Raw genomic sequence first — 27,841 nt, 5'->3', positions numbered from 1 at the left:
GCTATCCTCATTCATTGACTGTCTGGCCTTACCCTCACCCCTGCTACCCACCAAATTTTAAAGGAGCTCTCCCTGCTGGTATATAAAGTAGTCCTTTGTCCAACCTGCCCAGCTATAACCTCCTCTTATCTGATGTGCTCTGGGCAGCCTGTCAGGTTTACTGAACCAGGGTTGGATTAAGGCCGCCCTTGTTTATGGCAATGAGGGTGGGGAGTGGAAGAGCCAGACTTCAGCTGGGAACAAAATGTCTTGGAGCTGGTGGGAGCTCAGAGAACCAGGTTTCTCTCAATCCAAGGGAAAGGACTGGCTGCACATCTGGGGTACACTTGTTTGTATAAGATCATTGTTATCCAGGGCCCTGGTAGCCTTTTAGACTAAGCTCAAATGGTTTTTTGTTTTGTTTTGTTTTGTTTTGTTTTTGCCAGCTCTGCAAAGAAATGGTGCAGAGAGAAAGCCAGAACTCTCCGGAACTCATTACCCTTCCCCATCTCCCCATTTCTCTCTCTTCTGGGAAGGGAGAGCAGATGGGTGTGATTCCACAGATGGGCAGGATGGAGGTAAGCAAAGTTGTTATTGGAAAATCCCTTTCCCCACCCACTTGGTGTGTGAATGAGCACGTAGCCGGTTTGGTTAATCTCCACAAGCAGAACATGAAGCCAACAGGTCAAAACTGCTCGGTGGTCAATGAGATCAGATGTCTGGAAAGGACACTGTCCATTTCAGCAAGAATGACAAAGGTCAGACATCAGTTCATTCATTTATTTATCAGGTACTTATATAGGCTTCTTGGTGTTAACTGTAGCTGCTCTTGGAGGCCCAGTAGAAATTTAATTTAATAATGGTTTCCTTCCAGTTATCAGAATGTCAGAGTGTCCTTATTCGTCTCAGGACCAGTTCAGAGCCCATGAAGAGATGAGGTTAATTTCTACTTAAAACTACAATTCTCATTTATTTAGTACTCAAGTGTGCAAAGCACTATTCTAAGTAGAATATGGATCTCACTTAATCCTCATACCATTTTGAGATAGGTTCTATTCTTAATCCCATTTTACAAATGGGGAAATGGAGGCCTGGTGAAGTAATCTGCCCCAGGTTTCACAGCCAGTAGGTAGGTGGTAGAGCTGAGATTAGACCTCCAGGCAGCCTGACACCAGGGCCTGAGCTCCTGACCTCTTTGCAGCACTGTCTCACTAGACCTGGAAATTGAAACCTTATCAGGCAGGAGTCTGAGCCAAACAAGGGAAGATTATTACAGACTTCACTTCCCAGTCCAAATGAACTTTCAGTTCAACTAACTGAAAATATGATAATAATTGTTCTAATTTGCTCTCCAGTAATTGCTAGGATAATGGAGATGATTTAGAACCAGAAGCTGAAGAAAGGAACAGAGTTCATCTAATCCACCCCCTAATTTCTGAGACAGGAAACTTTCAGGGTTTATATGAACTCACATAGCTAGTTAGGAAGAAGAACCTGGACCACAGCCCATAGATTCTATCCCCCGCCCCCCCACCCCACCCCAGCCCAGAACTCTTTCTATTGCACCACTCTTTGTTGGGCTGGGTGCCAGCACTGGCTCGGAAGCCAGGAGTCCTCACTATCTTTCCGGACCACAGGCTACTCGAGGAACAGATGTCAGCCTCACAGAAGTGGGTTTCTTCCCCCGGGGCTCGTTTGTTGCAGCATCAAGGACTTCCCCACCCAAACCTCCTTATCAGGAGCCAGGATGGGCTCTTAATCTGCAGCTCCCAGGGCCTTGTCTACACTCTTTGGGGTGGTGCTTATCATCCAGAAACAGCTGACCAAGCACAGGTCTCCCAGGCTGGCACTGTTTACCAAGTGGGGAAGCTGGGAGCAGAATGGACCAACAAATGCCCAGTCCCTGAACACATAAAAGCCACCAACTGCAATTCCTCAAGCAATTCTTGTCTACAGCCCCTATTCCCTCACCTGGCTAAGGGGTACTCTCCACTCCTATTGACATTGGTCAGATCTAAAGTAAATAACAAACTGCTTGATCACAGAACCCTCTTATTTAAATTGAGGGACTATTAGTTCTACCTAGAGCCATGAGAAACCTCAAGATCAATCTGCCATTCTGTGGTTTACCTGGCTTGGAAACAGAGGTGGGTGACGGTGTCCCCTTAACCCCCAGACAACCCTCCCTGAATTTCAGGCCTTTGACTAAACAATGAAATATCCTTCATGAGAGAAGCCTGTTAGGAAACAAGAAGTTAGATGCTGATTTTGTACTGAATAAGAGAAGAGTACACCAGGATGGCAAAAATTCGACCCTAACCTCATTTGTTAAGGACCTAGGTAGGTCCTTAACAAATGAGTACCTAGGACATTTGTGTTAGAAGCTAGACATGAAAATGGGACCATTATTTTAAACAACTCCTTGACACAAGTGGGTCCCTAACCAATTCTATTTGTGATACAGATGAGCTAGCTTCCCTGACCCCCATCTCCTGGCTCACCTACCCTCCCAGTATATCACACACAGACTCCCAGGCCGACCTCCCACCTAAGACACCTAGGTCAAACTGCATGTTTGTTGATGAGGGTCATGGAGGTATGAAATGAAGTGTGTGTGTGTGTGTGTGTGTGTGTGTGTGTGTGTGTGTGTGTGTGTGTAGGGTGGTACCACTGCTCATGAGACAACATGTTTACAATTTAGTTTAAGTATAGCCCACGTACAGCCAAGAAAAAAGATAGCCCAGGTCAAAAATGTACTTGTGACCTTAGTACAAACTGCGGAGCTAGCAAGTGAAGTGGGGGTGGGGAAGCCTGTTTCAAAACCTCATGGGCAGAACCCTAGAGTCAGGGATGAGAAAGGGTGTTTCTATGTCCTTGCATAGATCCTATCTACATAGCCAGAGTTATAAAGGGTAACAGACCTATGCTCTTGGTGTTTGCTGTCAGAAGCAGCTCCTTTTTAGCTAACTGGTAACATTGGCCTTCTGTCACATGTTCAGCTCCAGTGCCTGTATCCTGAGGCCCAATTGCTCTTGTATAATAAGAATGGTGGTTGTCAAGTGGGAGCCCCAAAGATGACAAGAGAGCTTGACCAGGAATTTCAAAAAATTCTGCCCCAACCTGGAAAGGGGTTCAGTGTCCTCTGTTAACCATCCCAGTCTGTGAGCGGGCTGTGAGTCTTAATCATTTTTAATAATTTTAGTACCTAGCACATACAATAAATGCTTGCAGAATGAACTAATGAGTAAGGCGGAGGAAGAAGAGGATGCATAAGATGAGCCCTGGCTAGACTGAGGAATGCTCAGACTAGAACACTGGCCCATCTAGCATTTTCTCAGGGAAGTTAGAATATGCATTAAAGAAGGGAAGTAAGGAGCTATCTCCCAGGAAAGAGGGGATGCTTGGAAATGTCCCTACCACCTACGCGATAGGTCTGCTGATTCCAACTGAAGAGAAATACTATGAGGCACAAAGGATTTGCTTCTGAGGGAAATGCAAATTAGTGATGTGGGAATTTTATCTTCTCTATACCACACGACTTCATCTGCTACACTTTTATTAAAGAAACCAAAAAAAAGTGTACATTTGTCCATAAAGCTGTACATTCTTCCATATAAAAACACTATTATACAATTAGTAACCTTTGTGTTTTCTGTCAGAATAGCTTACAAACGTACTATTTATTTTTACTTAATGGGAGAGACAGGCCTGCTCAACAGTCCAGCTCTGGGTGTTTTGTTGTTTTTAAAGTGAACGTGAAAAAGAAGAGAGAAAAGATTAAGAATGAGACCATGAGGCTGCTTATAAAAAGGCAGGGACCTGTTTGCAGACAAGATGCAACAACAATCTGCAGTGATTCACAGCTTTGTTTCAACCCACAGACCGGAAAATTAGCTCTTGGGTCTACTGGCCTGAAGTTAACTTTAAAGCAATAAGGACTGGAAAAAGGATCTGGGAAGGTACTCGGGATCTGGAAAGTTGAAGAGGCAGTACTGGCAGGAATGGGTAGGGGAGTGTTTGGTAACTAGCACCCTTGAGTCAGAATCGAGTGTTTAAGAAATGCAGGAAAGGGGACTGGCAGTGGGGAGAAAGTTTCCTCACTAAAGGCAACAGCAGGAGGGTAGCCAGGTTGACCAGATGTTCTAGCTACATCCTTCTTAAGGTGATTCAGGTTTGGGAAACTCAAGGCCTTCTGAGGATCCCTCACTAACGTCACCGAGAAACTGAAGGAAGGAGATTTCTTCCCTGTGTAATTTTCCATTTTTCTCCAACCCAGAACAGTAAGTATTGCACAAGTCTATAGACAAATTTGGATTGTACTGAGAGAGACAGTAGCCTCTCCCACAGGTGGTCTGAGCACCAGGGAGAAAAAACACTGCCCAAGGTTTGGCTTTCAGTGTCAGCCCTACAAGAATACCAAGTAGTCCTGCAGAACTTGGGGCATTCTCCCATTCAGCCAAGGAATATCTACAAGGCTAAGCATCCAGCCATAGTCCTGAGGACAGAGGGAGAAATGGTTCCTTAAGCCCACCAGGGCACCAGGAGGTTGTGAGAGCCAGTTCTCCTCCAGATCCTCCTGGGACCCAGGAGGCCATATTGCACAGTGACTGAGAACTCTTGTCCTAGAAAATAGGGTAGCTCCATGACCCAACCAGAAGGGGAGAGGAGCGGTGGGGGGGCAGTTAGAGAGGAGTGTTGTGCTTTTAAAAAGAAGGCAGTATTCAGGGACCTGAAGTTCCCTGTAGCTTTTGAGCCACCTCTCAAAGGGATAATGGCAGCATCATGAGGACTTCTGTCTGGTTACAAAAGAAGGGTTTTGGCCAAAAAATATCCCAGTGGATACTCTATGGTTCCCAAAATTCCATTGCAAATCAACCCCAAGGTATTTGCCACACATACTCACACATAGAGCAGCTCATAGCAAGGCAAAGGTTTTGTGCAGAGTGCCCTTCTCTCCCAACTCCAATAAACCTCAACCCCTGCCTCACTCCCCTGACTCCCAAAACAAAAAGCTTTATATTCTTGGTGGGAAGCAACATCTACAGCCCCCTGAGAATAGAATTAGAAACAAGTCATGATTTCAAGAAAAGCTGCTCAGGACAGAAGGAATCAGGAGAGGCCTTTTCACTCTCTGCCTAGAATCTCATCAAAAATTGAAAGAGAAGATTAGGCAATATAGTATGATTTAAGTCCAGGCTTGAATGCCCCTGAGTTGAGTAAGAGAGGGGCCAGGGATGCAGGTGCCCTGGGTGAGAGGTTTGAACTCAGCCTCTCTTCTCTCCCCAGGGCAGATCCTGACCTCTCTCATTCACAGTTACTAACCTTGCTTGCTCCCTCTCACATCTTCCTGGGTTGCTAGCCAAGCTTCTCCCACCTCACCTTGGCCAGACCCATGCCCTCCCTGACCATTCCCCCCTCCCATTCCAGACACTGCCTCCCAGACTCAAGCACACAACAATTCTCTCCAAAGGCACCTGGGGAGGCCACTTCCAAGCAGCTCCCTTTAAGGATTTTTTTCTTAAAAAAATCTTTTGGTTTTTTTCCCCCCTTTTCTTAAAAAAAATAATATATATATATATAAATAACTCTTCACTTAAAATACAATTCCCCAGGTAGAGGTATGCAGTGGCCTGTTGTCACAGCAGAATGAGTACAGCAGAGCGCCGGGTGGGGTGGCGGGGGATCTAACTGGAGACTGCCATGATGTAGTTCTTTGAGGGGCTGCTCCTGCCCAGCATCATTTGGTTCTTGCAGGTGAGGAGCCCGTAGGAGGTGGCCACCGGGGCCTCCTCGTACAGGACGCAGATGGAGCCATCCTCCCCAATGCGGTAGGACACCTCGTAGGGGTCCACCCACAGGGTCAGCTCACTGGGCAGCAGCCGGTGCAGCTGAGGCTGGCTGAGTCCAATCTGGCTAGCCACTTTACTGATGATGGGGTCCATTTTGTGGTTGATTCGGATGCAGCGGTAGCCAGAGCCCTTGGATGGTTTTTCAGGAAACCAGTGGTGTTTGTAGTGCTCTGTGGAAACAGGACAAGGGGGATATGCACTGGTTAGAACAGTTGGGCCATGGATGCTACACAAGGGGGTGGGGGTGATGGGATAGGAGAGGAAGGGACCTAGTGATTTTAAGTAAGCAACATGGTTTCTCATGAGTTTCAGGACCCTCCTGAAACCCTCCTGACACTGTAGCAGAAAAAAAAATTACGGGATCTGGAAAAACCCCTCCTTCCAGGACAAGGGTTTATGTGTATCGGGAGGGTGTCCCAGAGCTCTGGGTCAATCCTCTGTAGCCAGTATATTGCCTTTGGCACATCCCCAGTTTAAGGAGGAGGGGTGTGACTGGGGCTGGCATGTCCAGGCAGGGCCTCTGGGGACCTATGAGCTGAAGTTTCAAGGCCAAGAAGGCTGCCATTATTGTCGAACCCATGTCTCCCACCCTGTGCCTCAGTGGTTCCCTCTGCCTTGAAAAGTCAGAGGCCTGTCTCAGCGGGTAAGGGAGGCAAAACCGGGATGTTTGGGTGAAACATACGTTGTTCCTCAGAAGGCAGGATCTGTGTGGGCACGTTCAGAGATGGCTATTGCTGCCCAAGACCGCCGGCCAACCCGCTAGAAACCGCTGGGAGATGGGTCTCTTCCCCAGCCAGCAGCTGCTTGTATCTTGTCAACCTCCTCCGTCTCACACCGCACCGCCCCCAACCCCGACACACGCCCGCAGAGCGCAGTTACTACGTACAAGGCTCTCTCTGTACCATAATAGGTGGCAGATGGCTAAGGGGGTGGGCAGAAAATACAAAGGGGGCCCGGATTCCAACTTCGACTGAGTGAACAGCAGACGCAGGCTCAGCGCAGCCCCGCGCGGCGGGAAGAACCACGGCTGGGACTCCAAGTTGTTGAGAAGGTTCAATTGCGCCTTCTTGTTCCATAAGGACCCCCCGGCCGGTCAGGCTTTGTTGCCTGCAGGGTCTCAGGGTCCACTGAGGGAGATGAGCTCGCACTCAGACCCGCAGGTACCCCCCCCTTCCGGGACATAAGCTGGGGACTCGGGATCGCACTCAGGTCTAGTGTTTGCGCCCGCGACAGCTTGGAGGGGAGCGCCCAACCAGAACAACCGCGGACCGAGACCCTAGAGCAGGGCCGAGGAGGAGGGACAGGACCCAGAGGAATGGGCGGAAGGTGGGGATGTGGGGGTGGGGGGAGGAGACTGCAGGCCGCCCCGGGAGCTGGAAGGAAACCGAGTCCCGGAGCTGCTCGAGTGGGGAGCCCTGCCCTAAGTGGAGAGGAAAGACGCCTCAGGCAGGGAGGGGGGCCGAACCCCGGTATCAGGGTTCGACGGGCGCCAGGACCCTCCGCAATGTGCTCACCCGTCAGGGCTTCCTGGAGAGCCCCGCTGAAAACCTGAAGTCGCTGCTCGTTCACGCAGCCCCGGGTCCTCAGAAGGCTGGAGAGGAAACCCACAGCGGCGGCGATCTCCGGGAGCATGTCTGTTCTCTTCCCGGTCCAGCTGGCCTGGCTCATGTCGTGTGCAACTCTGGGAGCGGTGGCGGAGGCGGGGGTCAGAGAGAGGTCTCTGATGGGACGTGCCGAACCGTAAGCCTCCGCTCGCTCGCCAGTCGCGAGGGCTTTGCCCGGACTTTACCTGCTACACGCCTTTCATACTGTTGCGAGAGCCGGAGGAGCCGGCGCCGGAGTTCATTGGCCGCAGCCAGGGGATAGGGGCGGAGCCTGGCGTCCGCCCCGCCCCGCGCGCCATCGGTCTCAGTCCCGCCCCCACCTACCGCCACCTCCTCTGCGCTGAGGTCATCGCCCGCTGACGTCAGTGCTGGGAACAGTAGCTGAGCTTGCAGGCTGAGGGAAGCGGGAGGAGAAAGGGGTGGGGGGGCCCGAAGGCTCTCTGGGAAGGAGAGCGGCGCTTCAAGCTGGGGATTCTCTGACCTCTCCTATTCTCCCATTCTTCCAGACAGGTTAAAGAACACCTCCAAGAAGAAGCCTTCGTTGACACCACCTCTACCAGGAGGTCGCCTTTTCTGATTCCCCCACTTTCAACCACACCCTGTCAGAACTCACCCATTTTACCGCTTTGCCGCGTTTCCCAACTAGTCGGAATGGGTTCCTCTTGGCTCTCCGGAAATGGAGACTAAGTATTCTATTTACTTCCACAATAATACCAACTTCCCCAACAAGTTATGCTCTTCTACAGCAATGCCTTTTCTCTTGCCTAGAACCATCCGAGTCTTACCGACTGCTGGGTGGGTAGGGGTGGAGGGAGTGTTGCAAAACTTTTCAGTCTTCCTCTTCCACACGGGGAACCAGGCTCAGAACCTGGCAGCATCACAGGCACTCCTAGAGGTCTGTTGAATGGGGATAATTCTTAATATACCAGGGTCCAGCATACATAGGTGCCTCATACGTATATGTTAAATGAATCAAACCCAGTGGCCTCTGTAAATTCTTATTTTCCTTGACCACCTTTTTCTGGAGGCAGTCTCCCCTCTTTTTCCTTGACCCCAGGTTTCTCTGCCTCCTTCCCCGGCTGTGTCTCCCCTGGATCTCTTCCTGTCCCCGTTCCCTCACTAAGTCCACTCACTCTTCCTTTTCTCTCCACTTTATTTCCTTAGAGAGATTCTATTCATGTTGTCCATTTTGATGTTTACTTTTTTACTATTGACTTTCTTATCTGCATAGTCTGTCCACATCTTCTCTCATCCCGCCCCTCCTACCTGCCCTGTCTCTCCCCTTGGATGTCCAGCCACCAAATCAATGTCAGTCTAAGCCCACTGTCTTCTCCAAGGCCAGCTTCCTTCCTGATCTCCATTTCTATCAGATACCATCGGTTCCCAGTCACTCTACCCAGAAAACTCAGACTCACTTTTGGCTTCACCTTGTACTTTGCTCCTTAGATCCAGTCTCAAGACCTGTCGCTTCTTCATATCTAGATGATTGCAGTAGACTCTGTCAAATCCAATCCCCAAATCACCCTTCCCACTGTTAGTAGACTTACCTTCCTAAAGTTCTGCATTCACTTGCTCTTCTTTTGCTCAGATCATTCTGAGACACCCTCCATTTGTCTACTGCATTAAGTATGGACTTCTTTGCCTAATAGTTAAGACCTTTCATAATTTGGCCCCATCTATCTTTTTAGGTTTCTGCCACTTTGTGCTCCAAGGTGACTCTCATCACTGTTCTCTAAGCATCAGAGCAGCTCTGCATCCCAGAGCCCTCAACATTTGCCTATGATCCCTATCCCTGCCCTGTAATGTGGTCCCCATTCCATGTATGCCTATATGTGCCTGGCATTGCTGCACCATGGCTCATGCCATTATCTCTTGGATACCTCACTGCCTCCTTCGCATCTTTCCCAATCCCTCACACTCCTGAACGCACAGCTTAAGCTTGGTCCTCCACCTTGAAAACCTGTGCTGACCATTTTCTCACTACAGAATTAATATTATCCATACCATCCATTTGGCATTTATAATCTGTTGTTTGATATTCTTAGTGATCTTTTTAGAGGTTGACATCTTGTTTGCAGACTGCTTGAAAACAGGTTACTATGCTCATATGTCCTACATTTCCAGGACAGTTCAGGTTTCAAATATTCTGCTCCATTGCTTCATATAGCTCACTAAAATGCCCTGGAATTCTAGTATTTTGGCATTGAACACATCTCTTAGATGGCCTCTTCACTGGCTCCTCCACAAAGCTGGATCAGGCCAGGTGAGACCTCTGCTCATTGAGGGGGAAACAATTGTTACTGGAAACAGGGCTAGGACTGGAAACAAGATAACCTGGAGTGCATCAAACAAAAAGATCAGGTGTCAGCAAGACCAGAATTGACCAAGGTCAACCACCAAGGAGGCCAGGGAAACAGGTCAAGGTATAGACAGGTGTACAGGGTGGTTTAGCACCAAAACCTGAAAATACTTAACATCTTCCTGACTATGCTGTTGACTGGGGTCTGGTGTTCTGGGCCTTGCTTTAGTCCATAATTGACGGAAAAAAAGTCTTGTGACAGATCATCACCTGTTTTTTGACTTAGGAAATAGAACTCTGTCCTTATGTAGGTTCTCGTATCACTCACCAGGTCACACAGCTAGTTCTTAATAGAGCCAGGACTGGCACCAGATCTGCTGACTTCAAATATGCCCTTTTCATTAGACCATGGAGTCCCTGTGCTATTACAATGGCTGCTGGTCCCACCTCATCCCACAGAGCTGTTCTAGATGATGATGCAATGAACTGAAGGGAAACAGTCTTCATTTTTGGACAGTAGCAAGGTCTTATCCCCCACATTCCCCCATTACCTAGGAAGTGTCTTATTCTCATCATTGGTGATTAGTTCTGAACTTTGTAGAGGGCAGTGATAATAAGAACCAGAAAGCACTTCACCTACTTTCTCATCCTCTCTTCTTTCTACACACAAGCCTAGGGAGAGGGAGTTTAATGTAGCCAACATTCAAAGTTTCCAAGTTACTCTACAGTGTAGTTGTACCCAGCTCAGGATTTAGATTCTCGATCAGTTTAAGGCCAACTATTGGGGTGGCCAAAAAGTTCGTTTGGGTTTTTTGTCCCATCTTATGGTCGAACCAGAACAAACTTTTTGGCCAACCCAATACATTGTAATAATCCAAATTACTTTTGGAATTCGCTGAAACTGCCCTTAAACTGCTAGGACCACAGTCCTTAGAAGCTCTAAAGTCCAGATTTCACTTCTTCTTCTGTTGCCTGCTGCCTCCCTTTCCTCGGTAGAGCCAAGGCATAGTTCAAGCATCAGGATAAGGACAGTGTGTCCCTCCCTCTCTCTTCTCCTCTTCTTCCTCACTCCTCTCTTCCCCTCCCCTGAAGGGCCTTGAGTTGAATTTTGAACATTAAATGTCCTGACACTGTGCTGACCTGTGGCTCTACCTACTGCCAAGTGGGCAGGTAGTGGTGGAGCTGGGGGTGGATGCTAGTTTGTGCCTCAACTGGATCAGAAACTTCTTCTGTACCATGTGACCCCTACCCACTGGCTCCCTTGGTCCTGGATGCCCATCTCACCCACTTGCACAGCCTACCTGTGTGGCCCCTCTAGAGTGACCCACAGCATCCCAAACCGCCCTCTTCAGACCAAATCCCCACCAGAACTGGGTCCCTCTCCTCAGGTCTCAGCCCTGGCCTTGTCTGTGGAGTCATCACACATGCCTTGCTCTCTACTCCCCAGTCAGGAGCAACCAGAACGTTGTACGTGACTGTCTTGCTCAGCATCCTGCTGGGCCTGCAGGGTCTTGACTTGGTTGCCAAGGCTACCTCCCAGTTTCCTGACCACATGTTGAAACCTGAGGTTGAGTAAAGTTGATCTGCAGGCAGAGTCTGGGCTGCAATATTCAAGGAAGATGACATCAGCTCACTCCTACACTGTGCAGTGTGTAGTTTTACTAGGTCTGTGTGTGAGTGTGCATGTGTATGTGTGTGTGTATGTGTGTATCAGTGTGGGTAGGAGGGCAGTATATATATATTTGAGTGTACATACTGAAATGTGTATGATGTTTGTGGATAGGAGGGAATGTGGATATATGTTTGCAGATGTTAACACGTACTTAGTATATGTTGAAGAACATCATTTTGATGTGTGGGTGTTTTGTTGGAGTGTGTATTTTGGCAGGCATGTCTGAGTGTGGCTGGTATAGATGCTAATTTGATCTTTCCTCTTTTCAGGCCTCATCGGTGACAACCTTGCTCTGCGCACCAGAGCTGATAAGAAACATCACCCAGGGAGGACAGATGCCTCTTCTTCACTTTCTAATCAGAGTGGAAATACCACTAAATATATTCATAATTCTTTGCAAGCATCATTGGGTAATGTCCAGAACATCTTTTTGAGTTCCCTATCACCTTCTCACAAAGCTGTACCCTTCAAGTTCAGATCTAGGCCAGCCAGTCTGGGGGTTACTCTTTAGAATCAGGAACAGGAATCGAGGACAAAAAAAGATGACGTTGTCCCTAGAAACTGCTAACAAAGACTAAGAAAGTGGGGATGTTAGCTATCTTTAAGTTTCTGTCTTTAAATCCCTCCCCCCTACCCCAAAGTGAACTGAGAACAGGGACAGAAACAGATAATGCGAAGATGATTAGGGTAGAGTGGAAAACTACCCATCTGGACTGAAGGAAGGCTTGGTAGAATATAAATGTGAAAAGGGCTTTCTAATCCCCAGGTCACAACAATTTTCAAGTCCCTAAGGACCATTTCTAAGAATGCCTTGAGGGCTGGAGAAGAGTCAGGAAGCTAAAAAGTAACCCATTTCTCCACTTGCTCTGAAGATAGATGCAAAAAGAAGATTCCATTGTATAAAAAGCACCTAAATTAAGCAACAGAAGAACTTCCTTATAGGAAAGTGAGCAACTAGGATATGCTAAACAAGATGTCTGCTCCAGTCAGGACTCAGACACTGAGGTACAGGGCACCTTTATAGTGAAGGATGAAAATAGCCACAGAGGGTGGTGGAGTGAAGTCTGCTGGCCCCAAGCAGCATCTAACCTGCAAAGTATCAGAACGTCAGCCGTTGCCCACACAGTCTCCAGGTGCTGAATAGAAATAGCCAAGGCAGATGCAGGCTCCACCTGCTACCACCAACCCGGGAGCCCATCAGACACCTGGTGGCTAAAACAATCAGGGCCTCTCTAAGCTTTACTGGGCTCACGCATAGGCAAACTTGGGAGCCTGGGTGGGTCATTGTTCTCCACAGCACACAGTCTCTGGATTTCCTCTCAGTGTGCTCAACTCTCTCTCCCAAATACGGTCCATGTAGCTCAGAAGTCACAAGTTGGAAGCCTGTGAGGCAGAGCTGACTCAGTCACAGATATATAGTGTCTGGTCTCTACAGTGTTTAAGCATTTAAAAAATTAGTTGTCAGCATTTAACGATTAGGAAGTGTCATATCAAAATAAAACCCTAGAATTATAATTTCTCTTTAAAAATCAGAATATCTGTTTACACTGGTTCCACCTTCTTATTCAGTAATGACTGTTACTTAAGACAGGAAGTGTGTCCTTCAGTTCACCCGGGTCCCCACCAACTCTTTATCGCATCCCTGCTGAGACCAAGTGGTGGTTATCATTTACCAGGGCTGGATGCTGGGATTTGCTATTATTATTACACTTAATCCTCTTTTGTATAACTTGCCTTGATCCTGGAGGTATTTGAATTAGCATCTCCCGATATAGAGCAAATGTCAAAGCATCGTCTCTAACCCTAACTTTCCTGCTGAACTCCCAACTACTTTTTTTTTTTTCAGTTGAGAACTGGACATTTTTTTGTTTTTGTTTTTGTTTTTGTTTTTGTTTTTGTTTTGCGGTATGCGGGCCTCTCACTGCTGTGGCCTCTCCCGTTGTGGAGCACAGGCTCCGGACACGCAGGCTCAGCGGCCATGGCTCACCAGCCCAGCCGCTCCGCAGCATGTGGGATCCTCCCAGACCGGGGCACGAACCCACGTCCCCTGCATCGGCAGGCGGGCTCTCAACCACTGCGCCACCAGGGAAGCCCGAACTGGACATTTTTGAAATATTTTTTCTGGTGTTTTTATCTCAACATGTAGGAATCAAGATACTTTTCTCCTTTCTCTACTTCTGATTTCGTTCTCTCCCTCAATAGCATTACCATTCTTTGTCTGGTCACCAGGCTCACAGTCTGCAGACACCTTTAACTGTACCCCTGCTAATCAGTTTCCAAGGCCTAGAGAGTCTGCAATCGCAACATCTCTCCTGTTTTCGCCTCTTGCCACGGGCAGTGTCCTCCCTCCCCCAGTCTTTCTGCCCCATCCTTTAAAAAACATCAGTGGCTTCTCATTGCCTACAGCATTAATTAAAAATCTGTTATCCGGCATTCAAATCCCTACACCCGGGGACTTCTTAGGACAGTAACTCAGATCACTGGGGAGTTTGGTAAAAATTCAGATTAAGCAGCCTCTCCCTTGATATTCTAATTCGTAGTTTGAGATGGGATATGGGCCTGTTTGTAATGAGAATCCAGGCCATTCTGATGCAGTGGTCCATGGACCCTACTCAGCACACCTTGTCTCAGAGGCACTCTTAGAGCTCCAAACCCACCTGACACGTCTGCCCAGACACCACCATCTGTGTCAACCCCTCCCCCTGCTGCAGCACCTGGCTCATAACTGTTGGCTGAATTGGTGGTGGTCAGGCACACGCAAAGGGTGGCCTGTACCCGCAGCCAGGATTCTGAAGGCAGCCCCCTGCCACTTCAGAGAGACCTTCACTACGGGAAGCCTAGTTTATCCTTATTTATTTATTTATATATTTTTTGGCCTCACCACGCAGCAATGTGGGATCTTGGTTCCCCGACCAGGGATCAAATCCGTGCCCCCTGCAGTGGAAGTGCAGAGTCTTAACCACTGGACCGCCAGGGAAATCTCCCTCGGAGCCCTAGTTTAGAAGAGCAGACAGCAGTTCCTCTAAAGAGGAGGCTTCTTTCATCTTGAGACACATTCAGACATACTTGCTTTTGTTGACCAACCTGGATTCTAATCCTGAATCTGCCACCTACTATCTATGACAAGGCAAATCTTTAATCTCTCTTATCCTCAATTTTTCTCATCTTTATAATGAGGACAATATGTTCTTCACATACTTACTGGGTAGATAAGTAGTAACATATAGAAAGAGCTTAGTGCAAAGCCTAAATATTACAGATAAGTATAAGTAAACCACAGCTTGGTATTGCCAACAGTCAGAAGCAGGGTTTTCAGAAATCATCTACACAAAATTTTTAATTTTGCAGATGAAGAAAAGGAGGCTGTGAGATGGGAAAAGATGCCCAAAATCACACAGCTGTTTAGTGGCGAACCTCCGTCTCCCACCCCATCTAGTGCCCTTTCCATTTTTCCACATCCCGTCTTGTGACACAGGCTTCATTCACTCCCTCATTCATTTTTTCACTTACTCAGGGACTATTTATTGAGTTCCCTTGGTGCCAGGCTCTGGAGGAACAGTGGTGGGTTTTGGAGTGGCAGGTGTTGGAAGCTGAGGGCAGGATACGGTCAGGTGGAGTAGGAGGCTGAAAGCCCAGGAGGCAGAATGTATTCAGCTGCTCACACACATGTTGATGTTTCCTCAGGTGGAGGCAGGAGTTTGGGACAGAGAGAAAGACTGTGAGCCCTGCAGGGGCAAGACCTGGGGTCAGTGAGAAAGAGTGACCAGGAGGGTCAAAAACGATGGTACAGCAGGACAAAATGAACTTCAGAGAAGGTGATGCGGAGTGACGGTCGGAAGAGGTAATGCAGAGCACGGAAGATGCTGCCCCCCCATGTGAGCCTGAGGGGTTGGGCTGTGACAGAGGAACAAGCTCCCCTCGAGACAGCCCCGTTTCAGCTAGGGTCAGGAGGCACAGAAAATGCTTGGATGGGCTTGAGGCTACAAGGGATTTTGCTGGACACAAGAGGGTTTGAGAGGGAGGTGGCGGGAGTTGGATTAGCAGAGAGCACTTACACAGAGGGTGGGGATGAGAGTGTTTGTCCTTTGGACGGCGACCAGTGTGAGGAGGAGTGAGGACTTAGACCTGACTGGGCCTTGGGAGACAACTGAATTCAGGGTCTCAGGGCAAAGAGCCACAAAAACATGAGACACAGAGTGTTGGACAGGACAGGGAACTGCCACTTTTGCTCTCAGGGGTCAGCCAGGGGACCACAGGTGACCTCTGTGGCTTGGAGGGTTGAGGCCTCCAGGCTCCTGGAATTGGGCTCTAAGGGCCTGCTTTGTGCTCTCCAAAGTCACCTCTTCATCCCCTTATATCATCCTGCACCACATTGGCTCATACAGGTTCACACTCCTTCTGCTGGGAGGGAGCGCTGGAAAGTGTTATTAATTCATCAAACTTGTGACATATGCTGACAGTATGTCAGTTCCTATCTAGGGAGGAGATCTGCTCCCCAAAGATAGCTATTCCCTTGAGGGTTGCTTCTCAGCTGCTGTGCCCTACTGACCCACTAGAGGAATGCTCCGGTTTCCTTCCCTCCTTTACCAGCACGGGCCTGTGGTGAGGACAGAGCAAAGAAAGGCAGGATGGCTGAGGGTGTATGAGAGAGAGTGTGAATAAGGTGGGAGCTGGGGGAGAGAAGACATGTGGACAGATGGCTAGACCACTATCTGGCTGGAAAGGTCCCCAGCGATGTGTTTTTGTTTCTGTGACTCCCTAGGTATATCAGAGGAGCAAAAGGATGGAGACTATCTGTTAAAAGTCTATTATCCTGGAGGGCCCCCCAGGAATGTGACCTCCCACACCTTCACCCTCTGGGCCTTCTCCAATAGTACTCGAAGGTGTGGCTGAAAGTGCCGGAAACTCAACGGGGGAACACACGGACTTGGGGACAGCAGCAGATCTGAAGCTGAATTTATTGCCTCTTTCCCAAACTTAGAAGACAGACACATTGCAAACTCTCCTCATCCTCACTCCCAGGGGCCCAGCATAAACCCCCTTCATCTCCAGACAGAAAACAAGAGAAGAGGCCCTGAGGCTGTTGGAGCTGCCCCAGATGTTGTTTTGGCAGAGACTTAATTGGGCTGGGCCTCCTGGGGCTGGGTGTCTGGGGCAGGCAGGAAGCTGGCATCACAGCTGTGATAGCCAGAAACCCCCCTGGGTAGGGGGCTAATGTGTGGAGAAAGACAGACTCAATAAAAAGGGACATGAGGAAGAATCTAAAGAGGTACTGCACGTGCTTTGTGACCACCTAGATGGGTGGGATAGGGAAGGTGGGAGGGAGGGAGACGCAAGAGGGAGGAGATATGGGAACATATGTATATGTATAACTGATTCACTTTGTTATAAAGCAGAAACTAACACACCATTGTAAAGCAATTATACCCCAATAAAGATGTAAAATAAATAAATAAACAAATAAATAAATAAAGAGGTACTGCAGCTTCCCCCTCTGGCCTCCTGGCTCTGGGCCCCAGGTATTTCTCAACTGCACCATGGCTCAGAGCCAGCGGAGGCCAAGCATTTGATACCTGTGGTTCAGAGGAGGGAGCCTGGTGGCTGGATTGGGAGTCACCTCCCTGAGTCACACTCTGCTTATCTATAACAAGAGAGTGTGGGCCAGGAGACCCACCCTGTCTCTTCCTTAATCTGTGTGAATCCCTATGTTGTAATATCAGTGAGAGGCCCGTGTGCTGAAAAAAAACAAAAAACAAACAAACAAAAAAAACAAAAACGTATGTAAGTCCAGGAAGACCACCAACCACCCCACTCCAGCCTGGCCTGGCTTAGGAGGAGGGACTCTGCCTAAGAACTTAAACACACAGAAGCTTTGGGCCCATCTCACTGAATTTGTAGAGAGGCACAGAAGTGTGGGTAGGGGTTAGAAAGAGGTGACTTACTCTGCAAAAGAAAACAGGAAGAATCTGAAAGGAAAAGGGCTGAAATACACCGCTCACATAGCAAGAGCACTTATAGATTGGCAAGATGATTCCTAAACCGATTTGACTTAAGAAAAATAGGAGCTCAGAGCTAGAGACACCCCCACTCCTGGAGGAATCTGGAATATTTTGAGGAGGGGCATTGGATTTCCCATAGTTCTTAGAATGAAGATTTTTTTTTTTTCCTTCGGTACGCGGGCCTCTCAGTGTTGTGGCCTCTCCTGTTGCGGAGCACAGGCTCCGGACGCGCAGGCTCACCGGCCATGGCTCACGGGCCCAGCCGCTCCGCGGCACGTGGGATCTTCCCTGACCGGGGCACGAACCCACGTCCCCTGCATCGGCAGGCGGACTCTCAACCACTGCGCCACCAGGGAAGCCCTAGAATGAAGCTTTGAACCAATCTTAGCCAGCACCTAAGGAGCAGTGGATCTCAGCTGACAGTTTACCAGTTGGGAACATGGCCTTAGGTATCACCCTCAAGTGCCTTACCTTTAATGAGAACCACCACCTCCAAAAGGAGGGTACCTGCCTCCTAGCAGGGTACCTTCCCTGGTAGCGCAGTGGTTAAGAATCTGCCTGCCAATGCAGGGGACATGGGTTCAAGCCCTGGTCCGGGAAGATCCCATGTGCCGCAGAGCAGCTAATCATGTGCGCCACAACTGCTGAGCCTGCACTCTAGAGCCCGTGAGCCACAACTACTGAGCCCATGTGCCACAACTACTGAAGCCCACGGGTGCCTAGAGCCTGTGCTCCGAAACAAGAGAAGCCACCACAATGAAAAGCCCGTGCACTGCAAAGAACAGTAGCCCCTGCTCGCCGCAACTAGAGAAAGCCCACGTGCAGCAATGAAGACCTAACGCAGCCAAAATTAATTAATTAATTAATTTTAAAAAACACACAAAAAACCCCATATGTCTAATTTAAAAAAAAAAAGTAGATTAGAAGAAACTCTATTTTCCCTCTATTGCATTAGTAAATACACAGAAGAGCAATGAAATAAATGGATTACTTCACACTACTGGTTCTTACACCCATGAACACATATCAGAATTACTTGTGGAGGTTTTAAAAAATATTTAAGTCTAGGCCTTACTCAGCAGTTACAACGGGGGGCAGGACCCAGGTATTTTTTCCAAGCTCTTTGGATAGCTCTGATGAGTTTCCTGCTGGTTGAGTGTCTGATGTTAGGTTGACTGGGGTAGTTTGAGTTCTTTGGGCCACTCTTTGAGGGTACGGGGAGCTTTTTTCTCAGATTTACTAGCAGTAGTGAAGAACTTGGCCTCAGGCTTTTTAGGAGTCTGTCTTGGGTCTTTTTTCGCGAGCGAAGAGGTTCTTTCTTTCTCCAACTCTTCTTTGATTCTTCCCTGGGCCTTTACCTGGGGTCTTGGGCTCCGCATCTCTTGGGGTCTCCAAAGCTGGGGAGGCCTTTCTCTTCTTCCCATGAGGTGTGTACCAGGACTCTTCTTTGGAGACTTCTTTCCTATGGCATCTTTTCGTGTCTCTACGCTTCCTGCAGCTGGAGTTTCCTTCACTGGCACCAGCAGTGGGATTTCATCTTCAGACTTGTCTTGAGCTTTAGTGGGGGCAGGTACCCTCTACCAGAAAAAAGTAGAAGTAGATTGCCAGGGCACACTGTGCAATCTACTTCTCAACAACTCAGCACAGTTCTCCCTGGCAGGGAGTGGATTCTGTGGGGATCACTGAGACAGGAAGCAGAGAAAGAGGGGGAGGTGAATACTGCAGAGATTGGCCTTGTCTGACCCTCCCATGCCTCACTGCCATTTATATATGGGTCATAAATCAGTCACTTGACCCCAGGATCTGAACACCTTTTGTCCTCCTTGTTTTATAGCGATCAAAGGAAGGAGACTTGGTGCCTGTCCTCAAGCATGGAGGGTGGAGGCTCTTCAGTCTAGTTTGAGAGAAATTGTTCCTGCCCTCAGGAAACTCCAAGTTGGGGACGAGGAGGAAGCATGCACACAGAGGACACACAGGCAAAGCTGCCAGCAGACAGAGAAATGTGGGCAGATGAGCACTGAGAAAACACAGTCCGAAATGAATGAACAGGGTTGGAACGGAGGCACCAGCAGTTAGCTGGTGTCCAGTATGAAACAGCTTTTAGGGGCTGGGAGTCCTGAGCTGGATTTGGAGGTCTTATTAGCAGGGGCAGAAGACAGTCCAGTACTGTATGAGGCATTCACACAACTGCTCACCCACTGTCTTTTGGCAATTCTGGTTTCCTTCCGTGGTTTAACTGGAAAGGCCATCTCAAGCATACTCACCACTTGCGTATTAGCAGCGGCCCGAAACAGCCCATCACAGCCTTGGAAGCACAGACGCATACATCAGATGACTTTGTGTACACAGCTGAAGCTTTTCCACAGGGCCAAGGGCATTCCCAGAGTGGTTGGGCAAGGCCCCAGAGACAGGTTCTGGAAGCCAAGTCAGTATCTGGGCCTCTGCTGCTCCCTTCCTCAGAAAGGGACCTGAACAAGGCTCCTCCAGGGTACAAAGTGACCACCGTAATTTTGCACAGCACTTCACAGCTTAAAAAGCGGCTTTACACGAACAAGTTGAACACCCATCTGATCCTCACAACCACTCCATCAGGCAAGAACCTTCTACACTTCACGGATAAGGTAAATGAGGCTGGAAGAGACTAAAAGGCTTGTTTAAGGTTGCCCAGCAGTGGCAAGCCTGTCCTTTCCACTACTCCACGCTGGCCTCTGCATCACAGCCTTCTGGACGTGGACATTAGGGATCCAGAGCATTAAGGGACCATTTGAGTGAATCTATTAAAGGCCAATTGTCATCTGCATTTCAATCTAGCTCTGAACACTTCAAGAGAAACACAAACAGGGAGGATGCCCGGAGAGAATGTCTTGGAAGGCTGCCCACCTGGGCTCTCCAGCTCTCTGGAGGAGATGGGAAAGCCACGTCCTTATCTCCAAACGGGCTCACCTTTGCCCGGGCCTGGGAATCTTTTGGAAGTTGAGAGCCTGGCCGAGAACAGCGGGTAGCTGTCGCCCTGCCTCCCGCCCCCGCGGACCCCTTCGGAGCCTGCGCCCATATAAGGGCAGTGCTTCCCGTCGGCCGGGTAGTGACGCGCCGCGGGCTACGTCAGAGGCCGGCGGGGAGGGGCGGCCCCGCGACAAGAAAACCAGTGACGCCGGCGGGGAGGGAGGAGGAGGGGCAGAGAGGAAAGGAGGAGGGGAGGGCGGGCTTAACCCCTGACGGGGCTGTCACCTCCGAGCCTCGTCCTTACGCTATGTGTAGAAACGTCGGTGCAACAGGGGGTTAGCGTGCGTGATCACTTTCTGTCCCCGTGTGGTAGCAGGTATTTGTATTCTGGGCGATCTTATCTTTGGACGCCCAAGTGTGTTTGCAGTCTATTTTGTCTCAAGGTGTCAAGGATGCGTATTTCACGTTACAGCCATGGTGTGTATTTTTACTTTGGAGACAGACGAGGAACTTTGCTGGGGGATGCTTGAAGACAATCACATCTCTCCATTGTTTTCCTTGTTAAACAAACAAAAAGACTCTTGGCACTTGTGCTTCCGGAGACCCCCAGAAAGTCTCACTAGAGACGCTGCTGTAAGGGACTCGCTTCCCTTCTCCTAAGCTGCCTCTCACCGCTGCCCTAGCCAAGTCAAATAAAAAGGGGTCGTCATGGGCATATACACAGTAACAAACGCAGTAAGGTAGATAGCTAGTGGGAAGCAGCCGCATGGCACAGGGATATTGGCTCGGTGCTTTGTGACAGCCTGGAGGGGTGGGATGGGGAGGGTGGGAGGGAGGCAGACGCAACAGGGAAGACATATGGGAACATATGTTTATGTATGACTGATTCACTTTGTTAAAAGCAGAAACTAACACACCATTGTAAAGCAATTATACTCCAATAAAGATGTTAAAAAAAAAAAAAAAAAGGGGTCGGCCCTAGGGGCTGAAGGCGAAGAAGCCTAAAAAAGGAGGGCTTCAAGATGCCTAGCGCCCTGTAGAGGCCAGGAAACAGAAAAGGAAGAGAAATTGCAACAAGAGAAGCTCAGGCTCACATTTCAACCAGGCTTCTTCATGGAGTCTCCATTGGGGGCGGGTGTGTGGGGGGGGGTTGTCTCATTTCTGAGTCCAGCTGTGCTGGGGTAAAGCCTGTTGGAGTGCGCCCCCCCAGGCCTACTTTGTCTCACCTGAAGTTGGGAGGGAAGGATGGGTGAGGGGAGCAATGGGTAGTAAACAAATTCTAAGATGAACGGAGAGGGGGTACACTGCAGAGGGTGAGAGAGAAATAGGACATGGATGGGAAGAGTCAGAAACCCAGCCAGAGGCTCACAGCCTGTGGGGTGTTGGGGCACTTGGCTGCCCTGTCTGGGGGAGGAGTTCAGGCATAGGGGAAAGTCCCCAGGGCCTCCCAAACTGTCCCTTTGCACCCGCAGTGCTCACCCACCCACTCTCCCTACCCTACTTAAGACCCACTTCCTCTCTGTAGTTCCCCTGGTAGAGAATTGTCTGGTGAAAACCCTACCTCACACCAAGCTCTGGGCCCAGTCAAAGAGTGGGAATCACAGGTATGAGGAGAGATAGTGACCTACCTTGTCAGGGGATCTGCCCAGAATGTGGTCCCTTTGCCTTGTCTGCAGACATCTCCCCACCCCTGAGGCCTAGGCTTTTGTGGGGGGGGTGATGGTGGTGGGGAGTAAAAATGGTTTTAAGCCTGAGAATTTAAGAGGATGCAGAACAGAGGCCTTCCTTTTTCAGGGACCAGCGTTCTGGGGCTGGATGATGCCAAAGGTGTTGAGGAATAAAAATAATGGGGCAGCATTTGTGTCCCACCTTGGCCGTACTGCACAGTGGGTATGAGTGTGGCCCCTGCCACCCACTATGAGGTCTCAGGAAAGTCCCCAACCTCTCCGAACCTTAATCTCCTTGTCTGAAAAATAGAAACAAAAGTATTTATCTTATTGGCTCTTCTGAGGGTTAAAAGAGATCACTTCTAAAGCATTTTGTACATTAATCCCTTCCACAGTATTTATGTATTTGGCACAAGGTGAACAGTAAATAGTAACCGTTATTACTATTAGAAGTAGTGGCAGTAATAGAAGTCCTCTCCAGGACACCACATGGAAAGTTAGCCAGCATTATCAGGTGATCCAGGGTTGCCTTTGGGGGTCCCCTATCCCTCAGTTTTCTTCTCCCTCTGGTACCTCATCAGCTCCACCACTTCCTCCTCCATCCTGATCCCAACCTGGCTTCGAAGAAAGGGCAGCGAGCACAGAAGCACAAGATAGGTGTTTGTGTCCTGGCTACACCCTTACTGGGACCTCAAACCTCTTATCACTAAAATGGGGAGAATCCTTTCTGGCTGGCTTCCCTTTTTGTGGAAGTTAAGGGAATAAAAAGTTTGTGGAGGGCTTCCCTGCTGGCGCAGTGGTTGAGAGTCTGCCTGCCGATGCAGGGGACACGGGTTCGTGCCCCGGTCCGGGAGGATCCCATGTGCCGCGGAGCGGCTGGGCCCGTGAGCCATGGCTGCTGAGCCTGGGCGTCTGGAGCCTGTGTTCCGCAACGGGAGAGGCCACAGCAGTGAGAGACCCGCGTACCGCAAAAAAAAAAAAAAAAAAAAAGTTTGTGGAAAGACTGAAAACTGTCTCAGCCTCAGCTCCTATGCCTATGCCCACCCCCCGCCCTGCCCTGACACCTTTGCTTACAGCTCTGTTGATGGCTTTCCTTTAATCTAGTAATTCTCCTTTTCCCCTCAGGGAGGAAAATATGTCCTTTTTCATTTCATTTCATGACTGCGGTGCGAAGCCCAAAAGCTAGTTCCCTTTTGTCTGTCTTAGTGATGGGGCCAGAGGCGGTGGCCCCAGTAGAATTTGGGGAAGCAGTGTCCATCCTCTGGGAGGTTGACAAAGAGAGGAGGGCAGAAGGAGGGGAACCAAGTCCTGGCACTGCTCAGACTCAAGGATTTCTGCTGTTCCCATCACAGAAAGCCCGACATCACCCCCATCTCCTCAGGGTGACGTTGTGCTGACTGGTTTTACTCTAGGTTCCCAGGGCTGGGAGAAACCTCTGCAAGCCTCTAGCCCCTGCTGCTCCACTCCTCCCAGGAGGAGAGCAAGTGTTCTGGCTAACAGGGAAGTCCTTTGGTAACTAGTTCCACTTCCTCACAGCTAGAGCTCTGAACTCCGCCCCCCCATCCCCCTTCCCCCAACACCCACACACAACCCATTTCCTCTCCTGCTGATTTGTGGAAACAAAGAACCTTTGTCCTCTCTTTGGTTTTAAAATAAGACACTTGTTTATCTTACCCTTACCTCTGGCCACAAAAGACCTGGGCTCAGTCAGGCTTCCCTCGGGCTAGGCCCCCACTCCTGGGCACAGGGCAGCAGCCCCTAGGCCAGCCATAGCCCCACCCCTCTCTCTAGGGCGTTGAGCCACACCCACCCTGGCTGGGCAGCCTGGTCCCAGCGCTGCCCCTGAGTACCCCTGGCTGCTGTCCAGGCAGCAGCCCTCATCAGTGTGGCCCCCTGCACACTCACTTTTTACCACTATGACTCTGCATCTGCAGTGGGCCTTGCCCAAGGTTGGGAGGAAGCTGCCTCTGTAGGGTCAAGGTTTCCTGCTCCGTGAGATTTTGCCTGACTTCCCCAGGCAAACTGCCACGTAAGGGAAATAACTTGAGTCAGAAACCACTTGAGTTCACGGCCACTCAGAAACTTCTCTGAGCCTCAGTTTCCTCATCTGAGAAGTGAGGGTGGGGGAGCCTGCTTGCGGAGTGGCTGTCAGGATCAAGTGAGATGTGGTTGTGAAGGTGCGCTGTAAACAGTGCGACCGTGCGCGCCGTTACTTCTACCTACTGCCGCACAGAGCCCAGGTCACCACCGGCAGCCATCTCCACAAGGCAGATGCCTTCCTCAGACATCACATCAAGCCTCCCCTCCTTGGGCAGCTGAGCGCATCCCACTATGTCCTCAGGGCTTACTTACCCAAATTGTACCACAGAGAGCAGCACCTGTTGCTTGCAGGTGTGGGAAATACCCTCAAGTTCTTTTCCATGGTTTCTGTGCTTGTCTTATCTGCTTCTGCCCCCTTCTCAGCATCATGAGAACTTAAGCTCATTCTCTCTTGATCCACAGCCGGTACCTCTCTGTTCCCCCGCAGCACAGAGTAACAAGTGTACTGAATGGAAGCGTGGATCTGGGAGAGGGCACACAGCCAGATGGCTTCTTAGGGTAAAACTTTATTTTTAGCACATAGGTCTTCATAGACAACTCACTCTCTGGCTGTAGAGGGGTTCTGTGTATTTTCCTCTTATGAATCAAGCTAATTTGGGATCCACTGGGCATTCCAAAAGGCAGCTGCTTGCAGGAGGAGCCCAGAAAACCGAGCAGAGTCAAGCCCTGAGGAGAGGGAACTGGGGAGTCCCTTTATTTTAAAGAATAAAGGTCTCATGGTTCCAGCTCTGCAGACTGTCCCTCTCAGCCCTTCTCATCTCTCACAGGTGTGGCAGAGGGCAAGCACACCCAGGAGCTTCCCATCTGAAAGCTGGCTGGCACTGGCATCAGTGAGCTGCCCCTAGTTGCTGAGACAGATGAGCCTCTGAGGTGTGAATCCCTGGCCAAATAAATTCCCTGCTGCCCCAGGGAGCAGAAGGTTCTAGAAGGCAACAGGATAGCGTTATTCCTGGCTTATCAAGCAGATCTAGAACTGGGATGGAGAGGGGTTTTGAATCTCCCTCCAAAGGTCCAGAGAAATTTCCCCGGGGTCAATCATTGTAACAAGGGTTCCTTCTCACCCAACAAGCTCCCCAGAGCGGTGTTCTCTAATAGAGTCAGAACTGTGTAACGAGGTGTCGGGGTTCAGGCTGCTGTGTCGAACTGCTTGGGTTCAAACCTTAGCTTGAGCAAGTAACCTAATATTCTCTGTGCCTCAACTTCCTCATCTGTAAAGTGGGAATTACAAGAGTTTCTATCATATAGGATTGTTTGTGACTAATGAGGTAACGGGTACATAACACTTGGGGCTCAATGAATACTGTTATTATGAGAAAGGACCTTACTTAAGAAGCCTTCTAATCTATTTCTCTGCTGTTATGAAATGAAGTTCTCCAAACAACAATTATATGCCAGACATTGAGCTGGGTACTGGAAAATCAGTGGTGCTTGAGACAGCTGTTTTCAAGATGCTTCCAGACTGGTGGGGTAAGACAGACAAGCAAACTGTAATGAGACCAGGGTTTCTGGGTCAGGGAAAATATCCCACCAGGCCAGAGAGGGTGTCCCTGGGGAGATTTCTTCCCTGGGGAGAAACTCGTCTACCTCCAGGAGGAAGGGGAAGGTGGATTAACCTTTAGTAATGACCTCTTTAGGCCAAACTCTGTGCTAGATATCTTATATATGCTATTTCATTTCACCCTTATAACGATCTTTAGAGTAAGTATTAAGCCCATTTTATAGATGAACAGGCTAAAATTCAGGGTGCTTAAGCCACACTAGGGGGTCAAACTGAGACTCAAATTCAAGTCTGCCTGATTCTGGAGCCCAAGTTCTTTCTGTCCAACTGACAGAATGTGAAGGGCAGGAGTAGTTGCGACTCTGAAAACTGCTCAGTTTGAGCCCTGCTGGCCTTTGCTAAGTCCTCCGGGTCCTTCCCTCTGGCCAACAGGAGAACTGCCACTTTGAGAGACGCAGCTCTTTCTTCAGTGTGTTGGTTTCCATACATTTTTAATGGCCCACTGCTGTGGTCTCCCTGTCTCCCTGCAGACTAGCCAGGGAGTTTCACTGCAACCGAGTACCATGCTCTGACCTGTCAATGTTTAATGGCAGCAAGAATCTTATCTCAGTTACCCAAGTTGTTTAGATTACCCTGGCACAGGGACCTGGGCATCGGGGGAGGCAGCAGATGGCAGATCCTTCAGTCAGCCCTCTGCATAGCAGAGGGAAGAGAGATTATTGGAGTGAAAGGTATGAGAGGGCGGGAGACATGGAGAGTGGCATGGGAGACACACTATAGTGGGGACAGAACACCCAAGTGCATGTTTGTATAGCTCTGACCTCACTCTCCTCCACTCCGCCTCTTCTCAGCCATCTCCAGCCGTGAGTACGCGGGGTCTTTCCACTGCCCTTTTACAGAGCCTTCCTGGGAGACCCAAAACATGGGGGAGGGGGGGTGAGTGGATGAATTTCTGTAGGGTTTAAACACAGATTTCTTTTGAGCCCATTCTGGTGTCTCCCTGGACATCTGAATCTCTGTTTATTTTCAGGGGGGAAACACAGCAATATTTGTCATTGTTATGAACTGTTGGAAAACAGGGACATAAGCATGTTGCAAAGGTCACACTAACCATATTTCAGCAGAACACTGCCATTAACCTATGAGCCCTGAGTCCTGGCTCTAGAGTACCCTGAGAGGGAGGGACAAGTTCCAGTCTCTCCCCCAGTGCCTGTGGAATGCCTGGAGCAGATAGTCAAGGTCTATTTGGGGAGTAGAAAGTCATGGTTCAAACACAGCACGAGAGACCACTCAGGTGTTTACAGACCTTGTCTAATAACCCAGCCTCCAAGCTGGGAGGGAGAGGAATGGACTTGCTGCCTTCTCCAGTTTCCCCTGCTCTCTGACTTTCTCACACCCTGTCACCGTTCCTTGCCTTCCCATCTTCTTTCTACCCAGTAGCATCGTGCCCCTGTATCTGATGTGTCACTCACAGCCGGGAGCCCGGAGAGCATATTCTCAGGACAGAGGGAGGTGCTTGGGAGTGGGGCCGAGGGCTCACCATTAGTGGCAGAGGATCAAGAGAGGTTCCTAGTCCTGGGATTGGTGGGGCGGGGGGGGCAGAGAGGTTCCACGGAGTTGGATTGACATGGCCCTGCCCTATAGGGGCTCCCTGTTTGGTGGGAGTTAAAGAGGGCAGGATGCTTTCTTAGGAAGACTTCTGTGGGAAGCAAGTAGAAACAAGGACGGGGAAGGGTGATTTCATACTTATTTCACTCCTAATTCAAATGGGAAGAAAGCCAGTTGAATGGATCAAAAGTGGCCAGCATATCAGACAAATGTTCACAAAGCCTGGACCCTTGATTCCTAGGTTGGATTTTTGAAGGTTGAACTTCTAGAGGCTGGGAAATTCTGAATGACATTCCTGAGACTTGGTGGTATCAAGACTGAAGGCATGACAGAGATGGAACTGAGTCTCTCTGCTCTGAAAAACTCATGCTACCTCATGTGTACCTGGGGTTTCCACACTGATCAAGTCTCTCTTCCTGATCTCTTCATTGACCTCTCAGCACACATGCTTGGCCTCCCCACCAACACTTCACAGCCTTTATCCCCAGAATAGCTCTGATCCTGCAATGCACGTGACATGTATAAAAATGGTCCCTATCTTGAAATGTTATGAGAATTAAATGAGATAATCCCTGTGGAATGCTTAGAATAGCACTTAGCACACAGTAAACAGTGCATAAATG

The 27,841-nt window shown here is 49.3% G+C and overlaps 1 protein-coding gene and 2 long non-coding RNA genes across 3 annotated transcripts; 2 read left to right on the top strand and 1 right to left on the bottom strand.

Moving 5' to 3' along the window:
- Positions 1 to 294: 294 nt before the first annotated feature.
- LOC109547158 (uncharacterized) lies at positions 295 to 11,806 on the top strand. The gene is made up of 3 exons (XR_002172894.2): positions 295 to 557; positions 7,939 to 7,995; positions 11,673 to 11,806. It is a non-coding gene; the product is annotated as an uncharacterized lncRNA (long non-coding RNA).
- Positions 3,519 to 7,611, bottom strand: BTG2 (BTG anti-proliferation factor 2). Its single transcript, XM_019918496.3, has 2 exons — positions 7,343 to 7,611; positions 3,519 to 5,998 (listed from the first exon to the last, which is right to left on the bottom strand). Exons 1-2 carry the CDS (start codon positions 7,494 to 7,496, stop codon positions 5,664 to 5,666), a joined length of 489 nt encoding a protein of 162 aa, XP_019774055.3. The 5' UTR covers positions 7,497 to 7,611; the 3' UTR covers positions 3,519 to 5,663.
- A 589-nt stretch (positions 11,807 to 12,395) lies between the features above and the next one.
- On the top strand, positions 12,396 to 16,933 carry LOC141278234 (uncharacterized). The gene is made up of 3 exons (XR_012330584.1): positions 12,396 to 12,408; positions 15,088 to 15,244; positions 16,166 to 16,933. It is a non-coding gene; the product is annotated as an uncharacterized lncRNA (long non-coding RNA).
- Positions 16,934 to 27,841: the final 10,908 nt, after the last annotated feature.

This window comes from Tursiops truncatus, chromosome 1 (assembly GCF_011762595.2).
Source record: "Tursiops truncatus isolate mTurTru1 chromosome 1, mTurTru1.mat.Y, whole genome shotgun sequence".
Lineage (NCBI taxonomy): Eukaryota > Metazoa > Chordata > Mammalia > Artiodactyla > Delphinidae > Tursiops > Tursiops truncatus.
This window is presented reverse-complemented; position numbering and strand designations above follow the sequence as displayed.

Coding starts and splice junctions, on each gene's coding strand:
- BTG2 (XM_019918496.3), bottom strand. CDS start 7,496: ATGAGCCAGGCCAGCTGGACCGGGAAGAGAACAGACATGCTCCCGGAG. Junction 5,999..7,342: donor TCTCCAGGAAGCCCTGACGG/GTGAGCACATTG, acceptor CTGTTTCCACAG/AGCACTACAAACACCACTGG.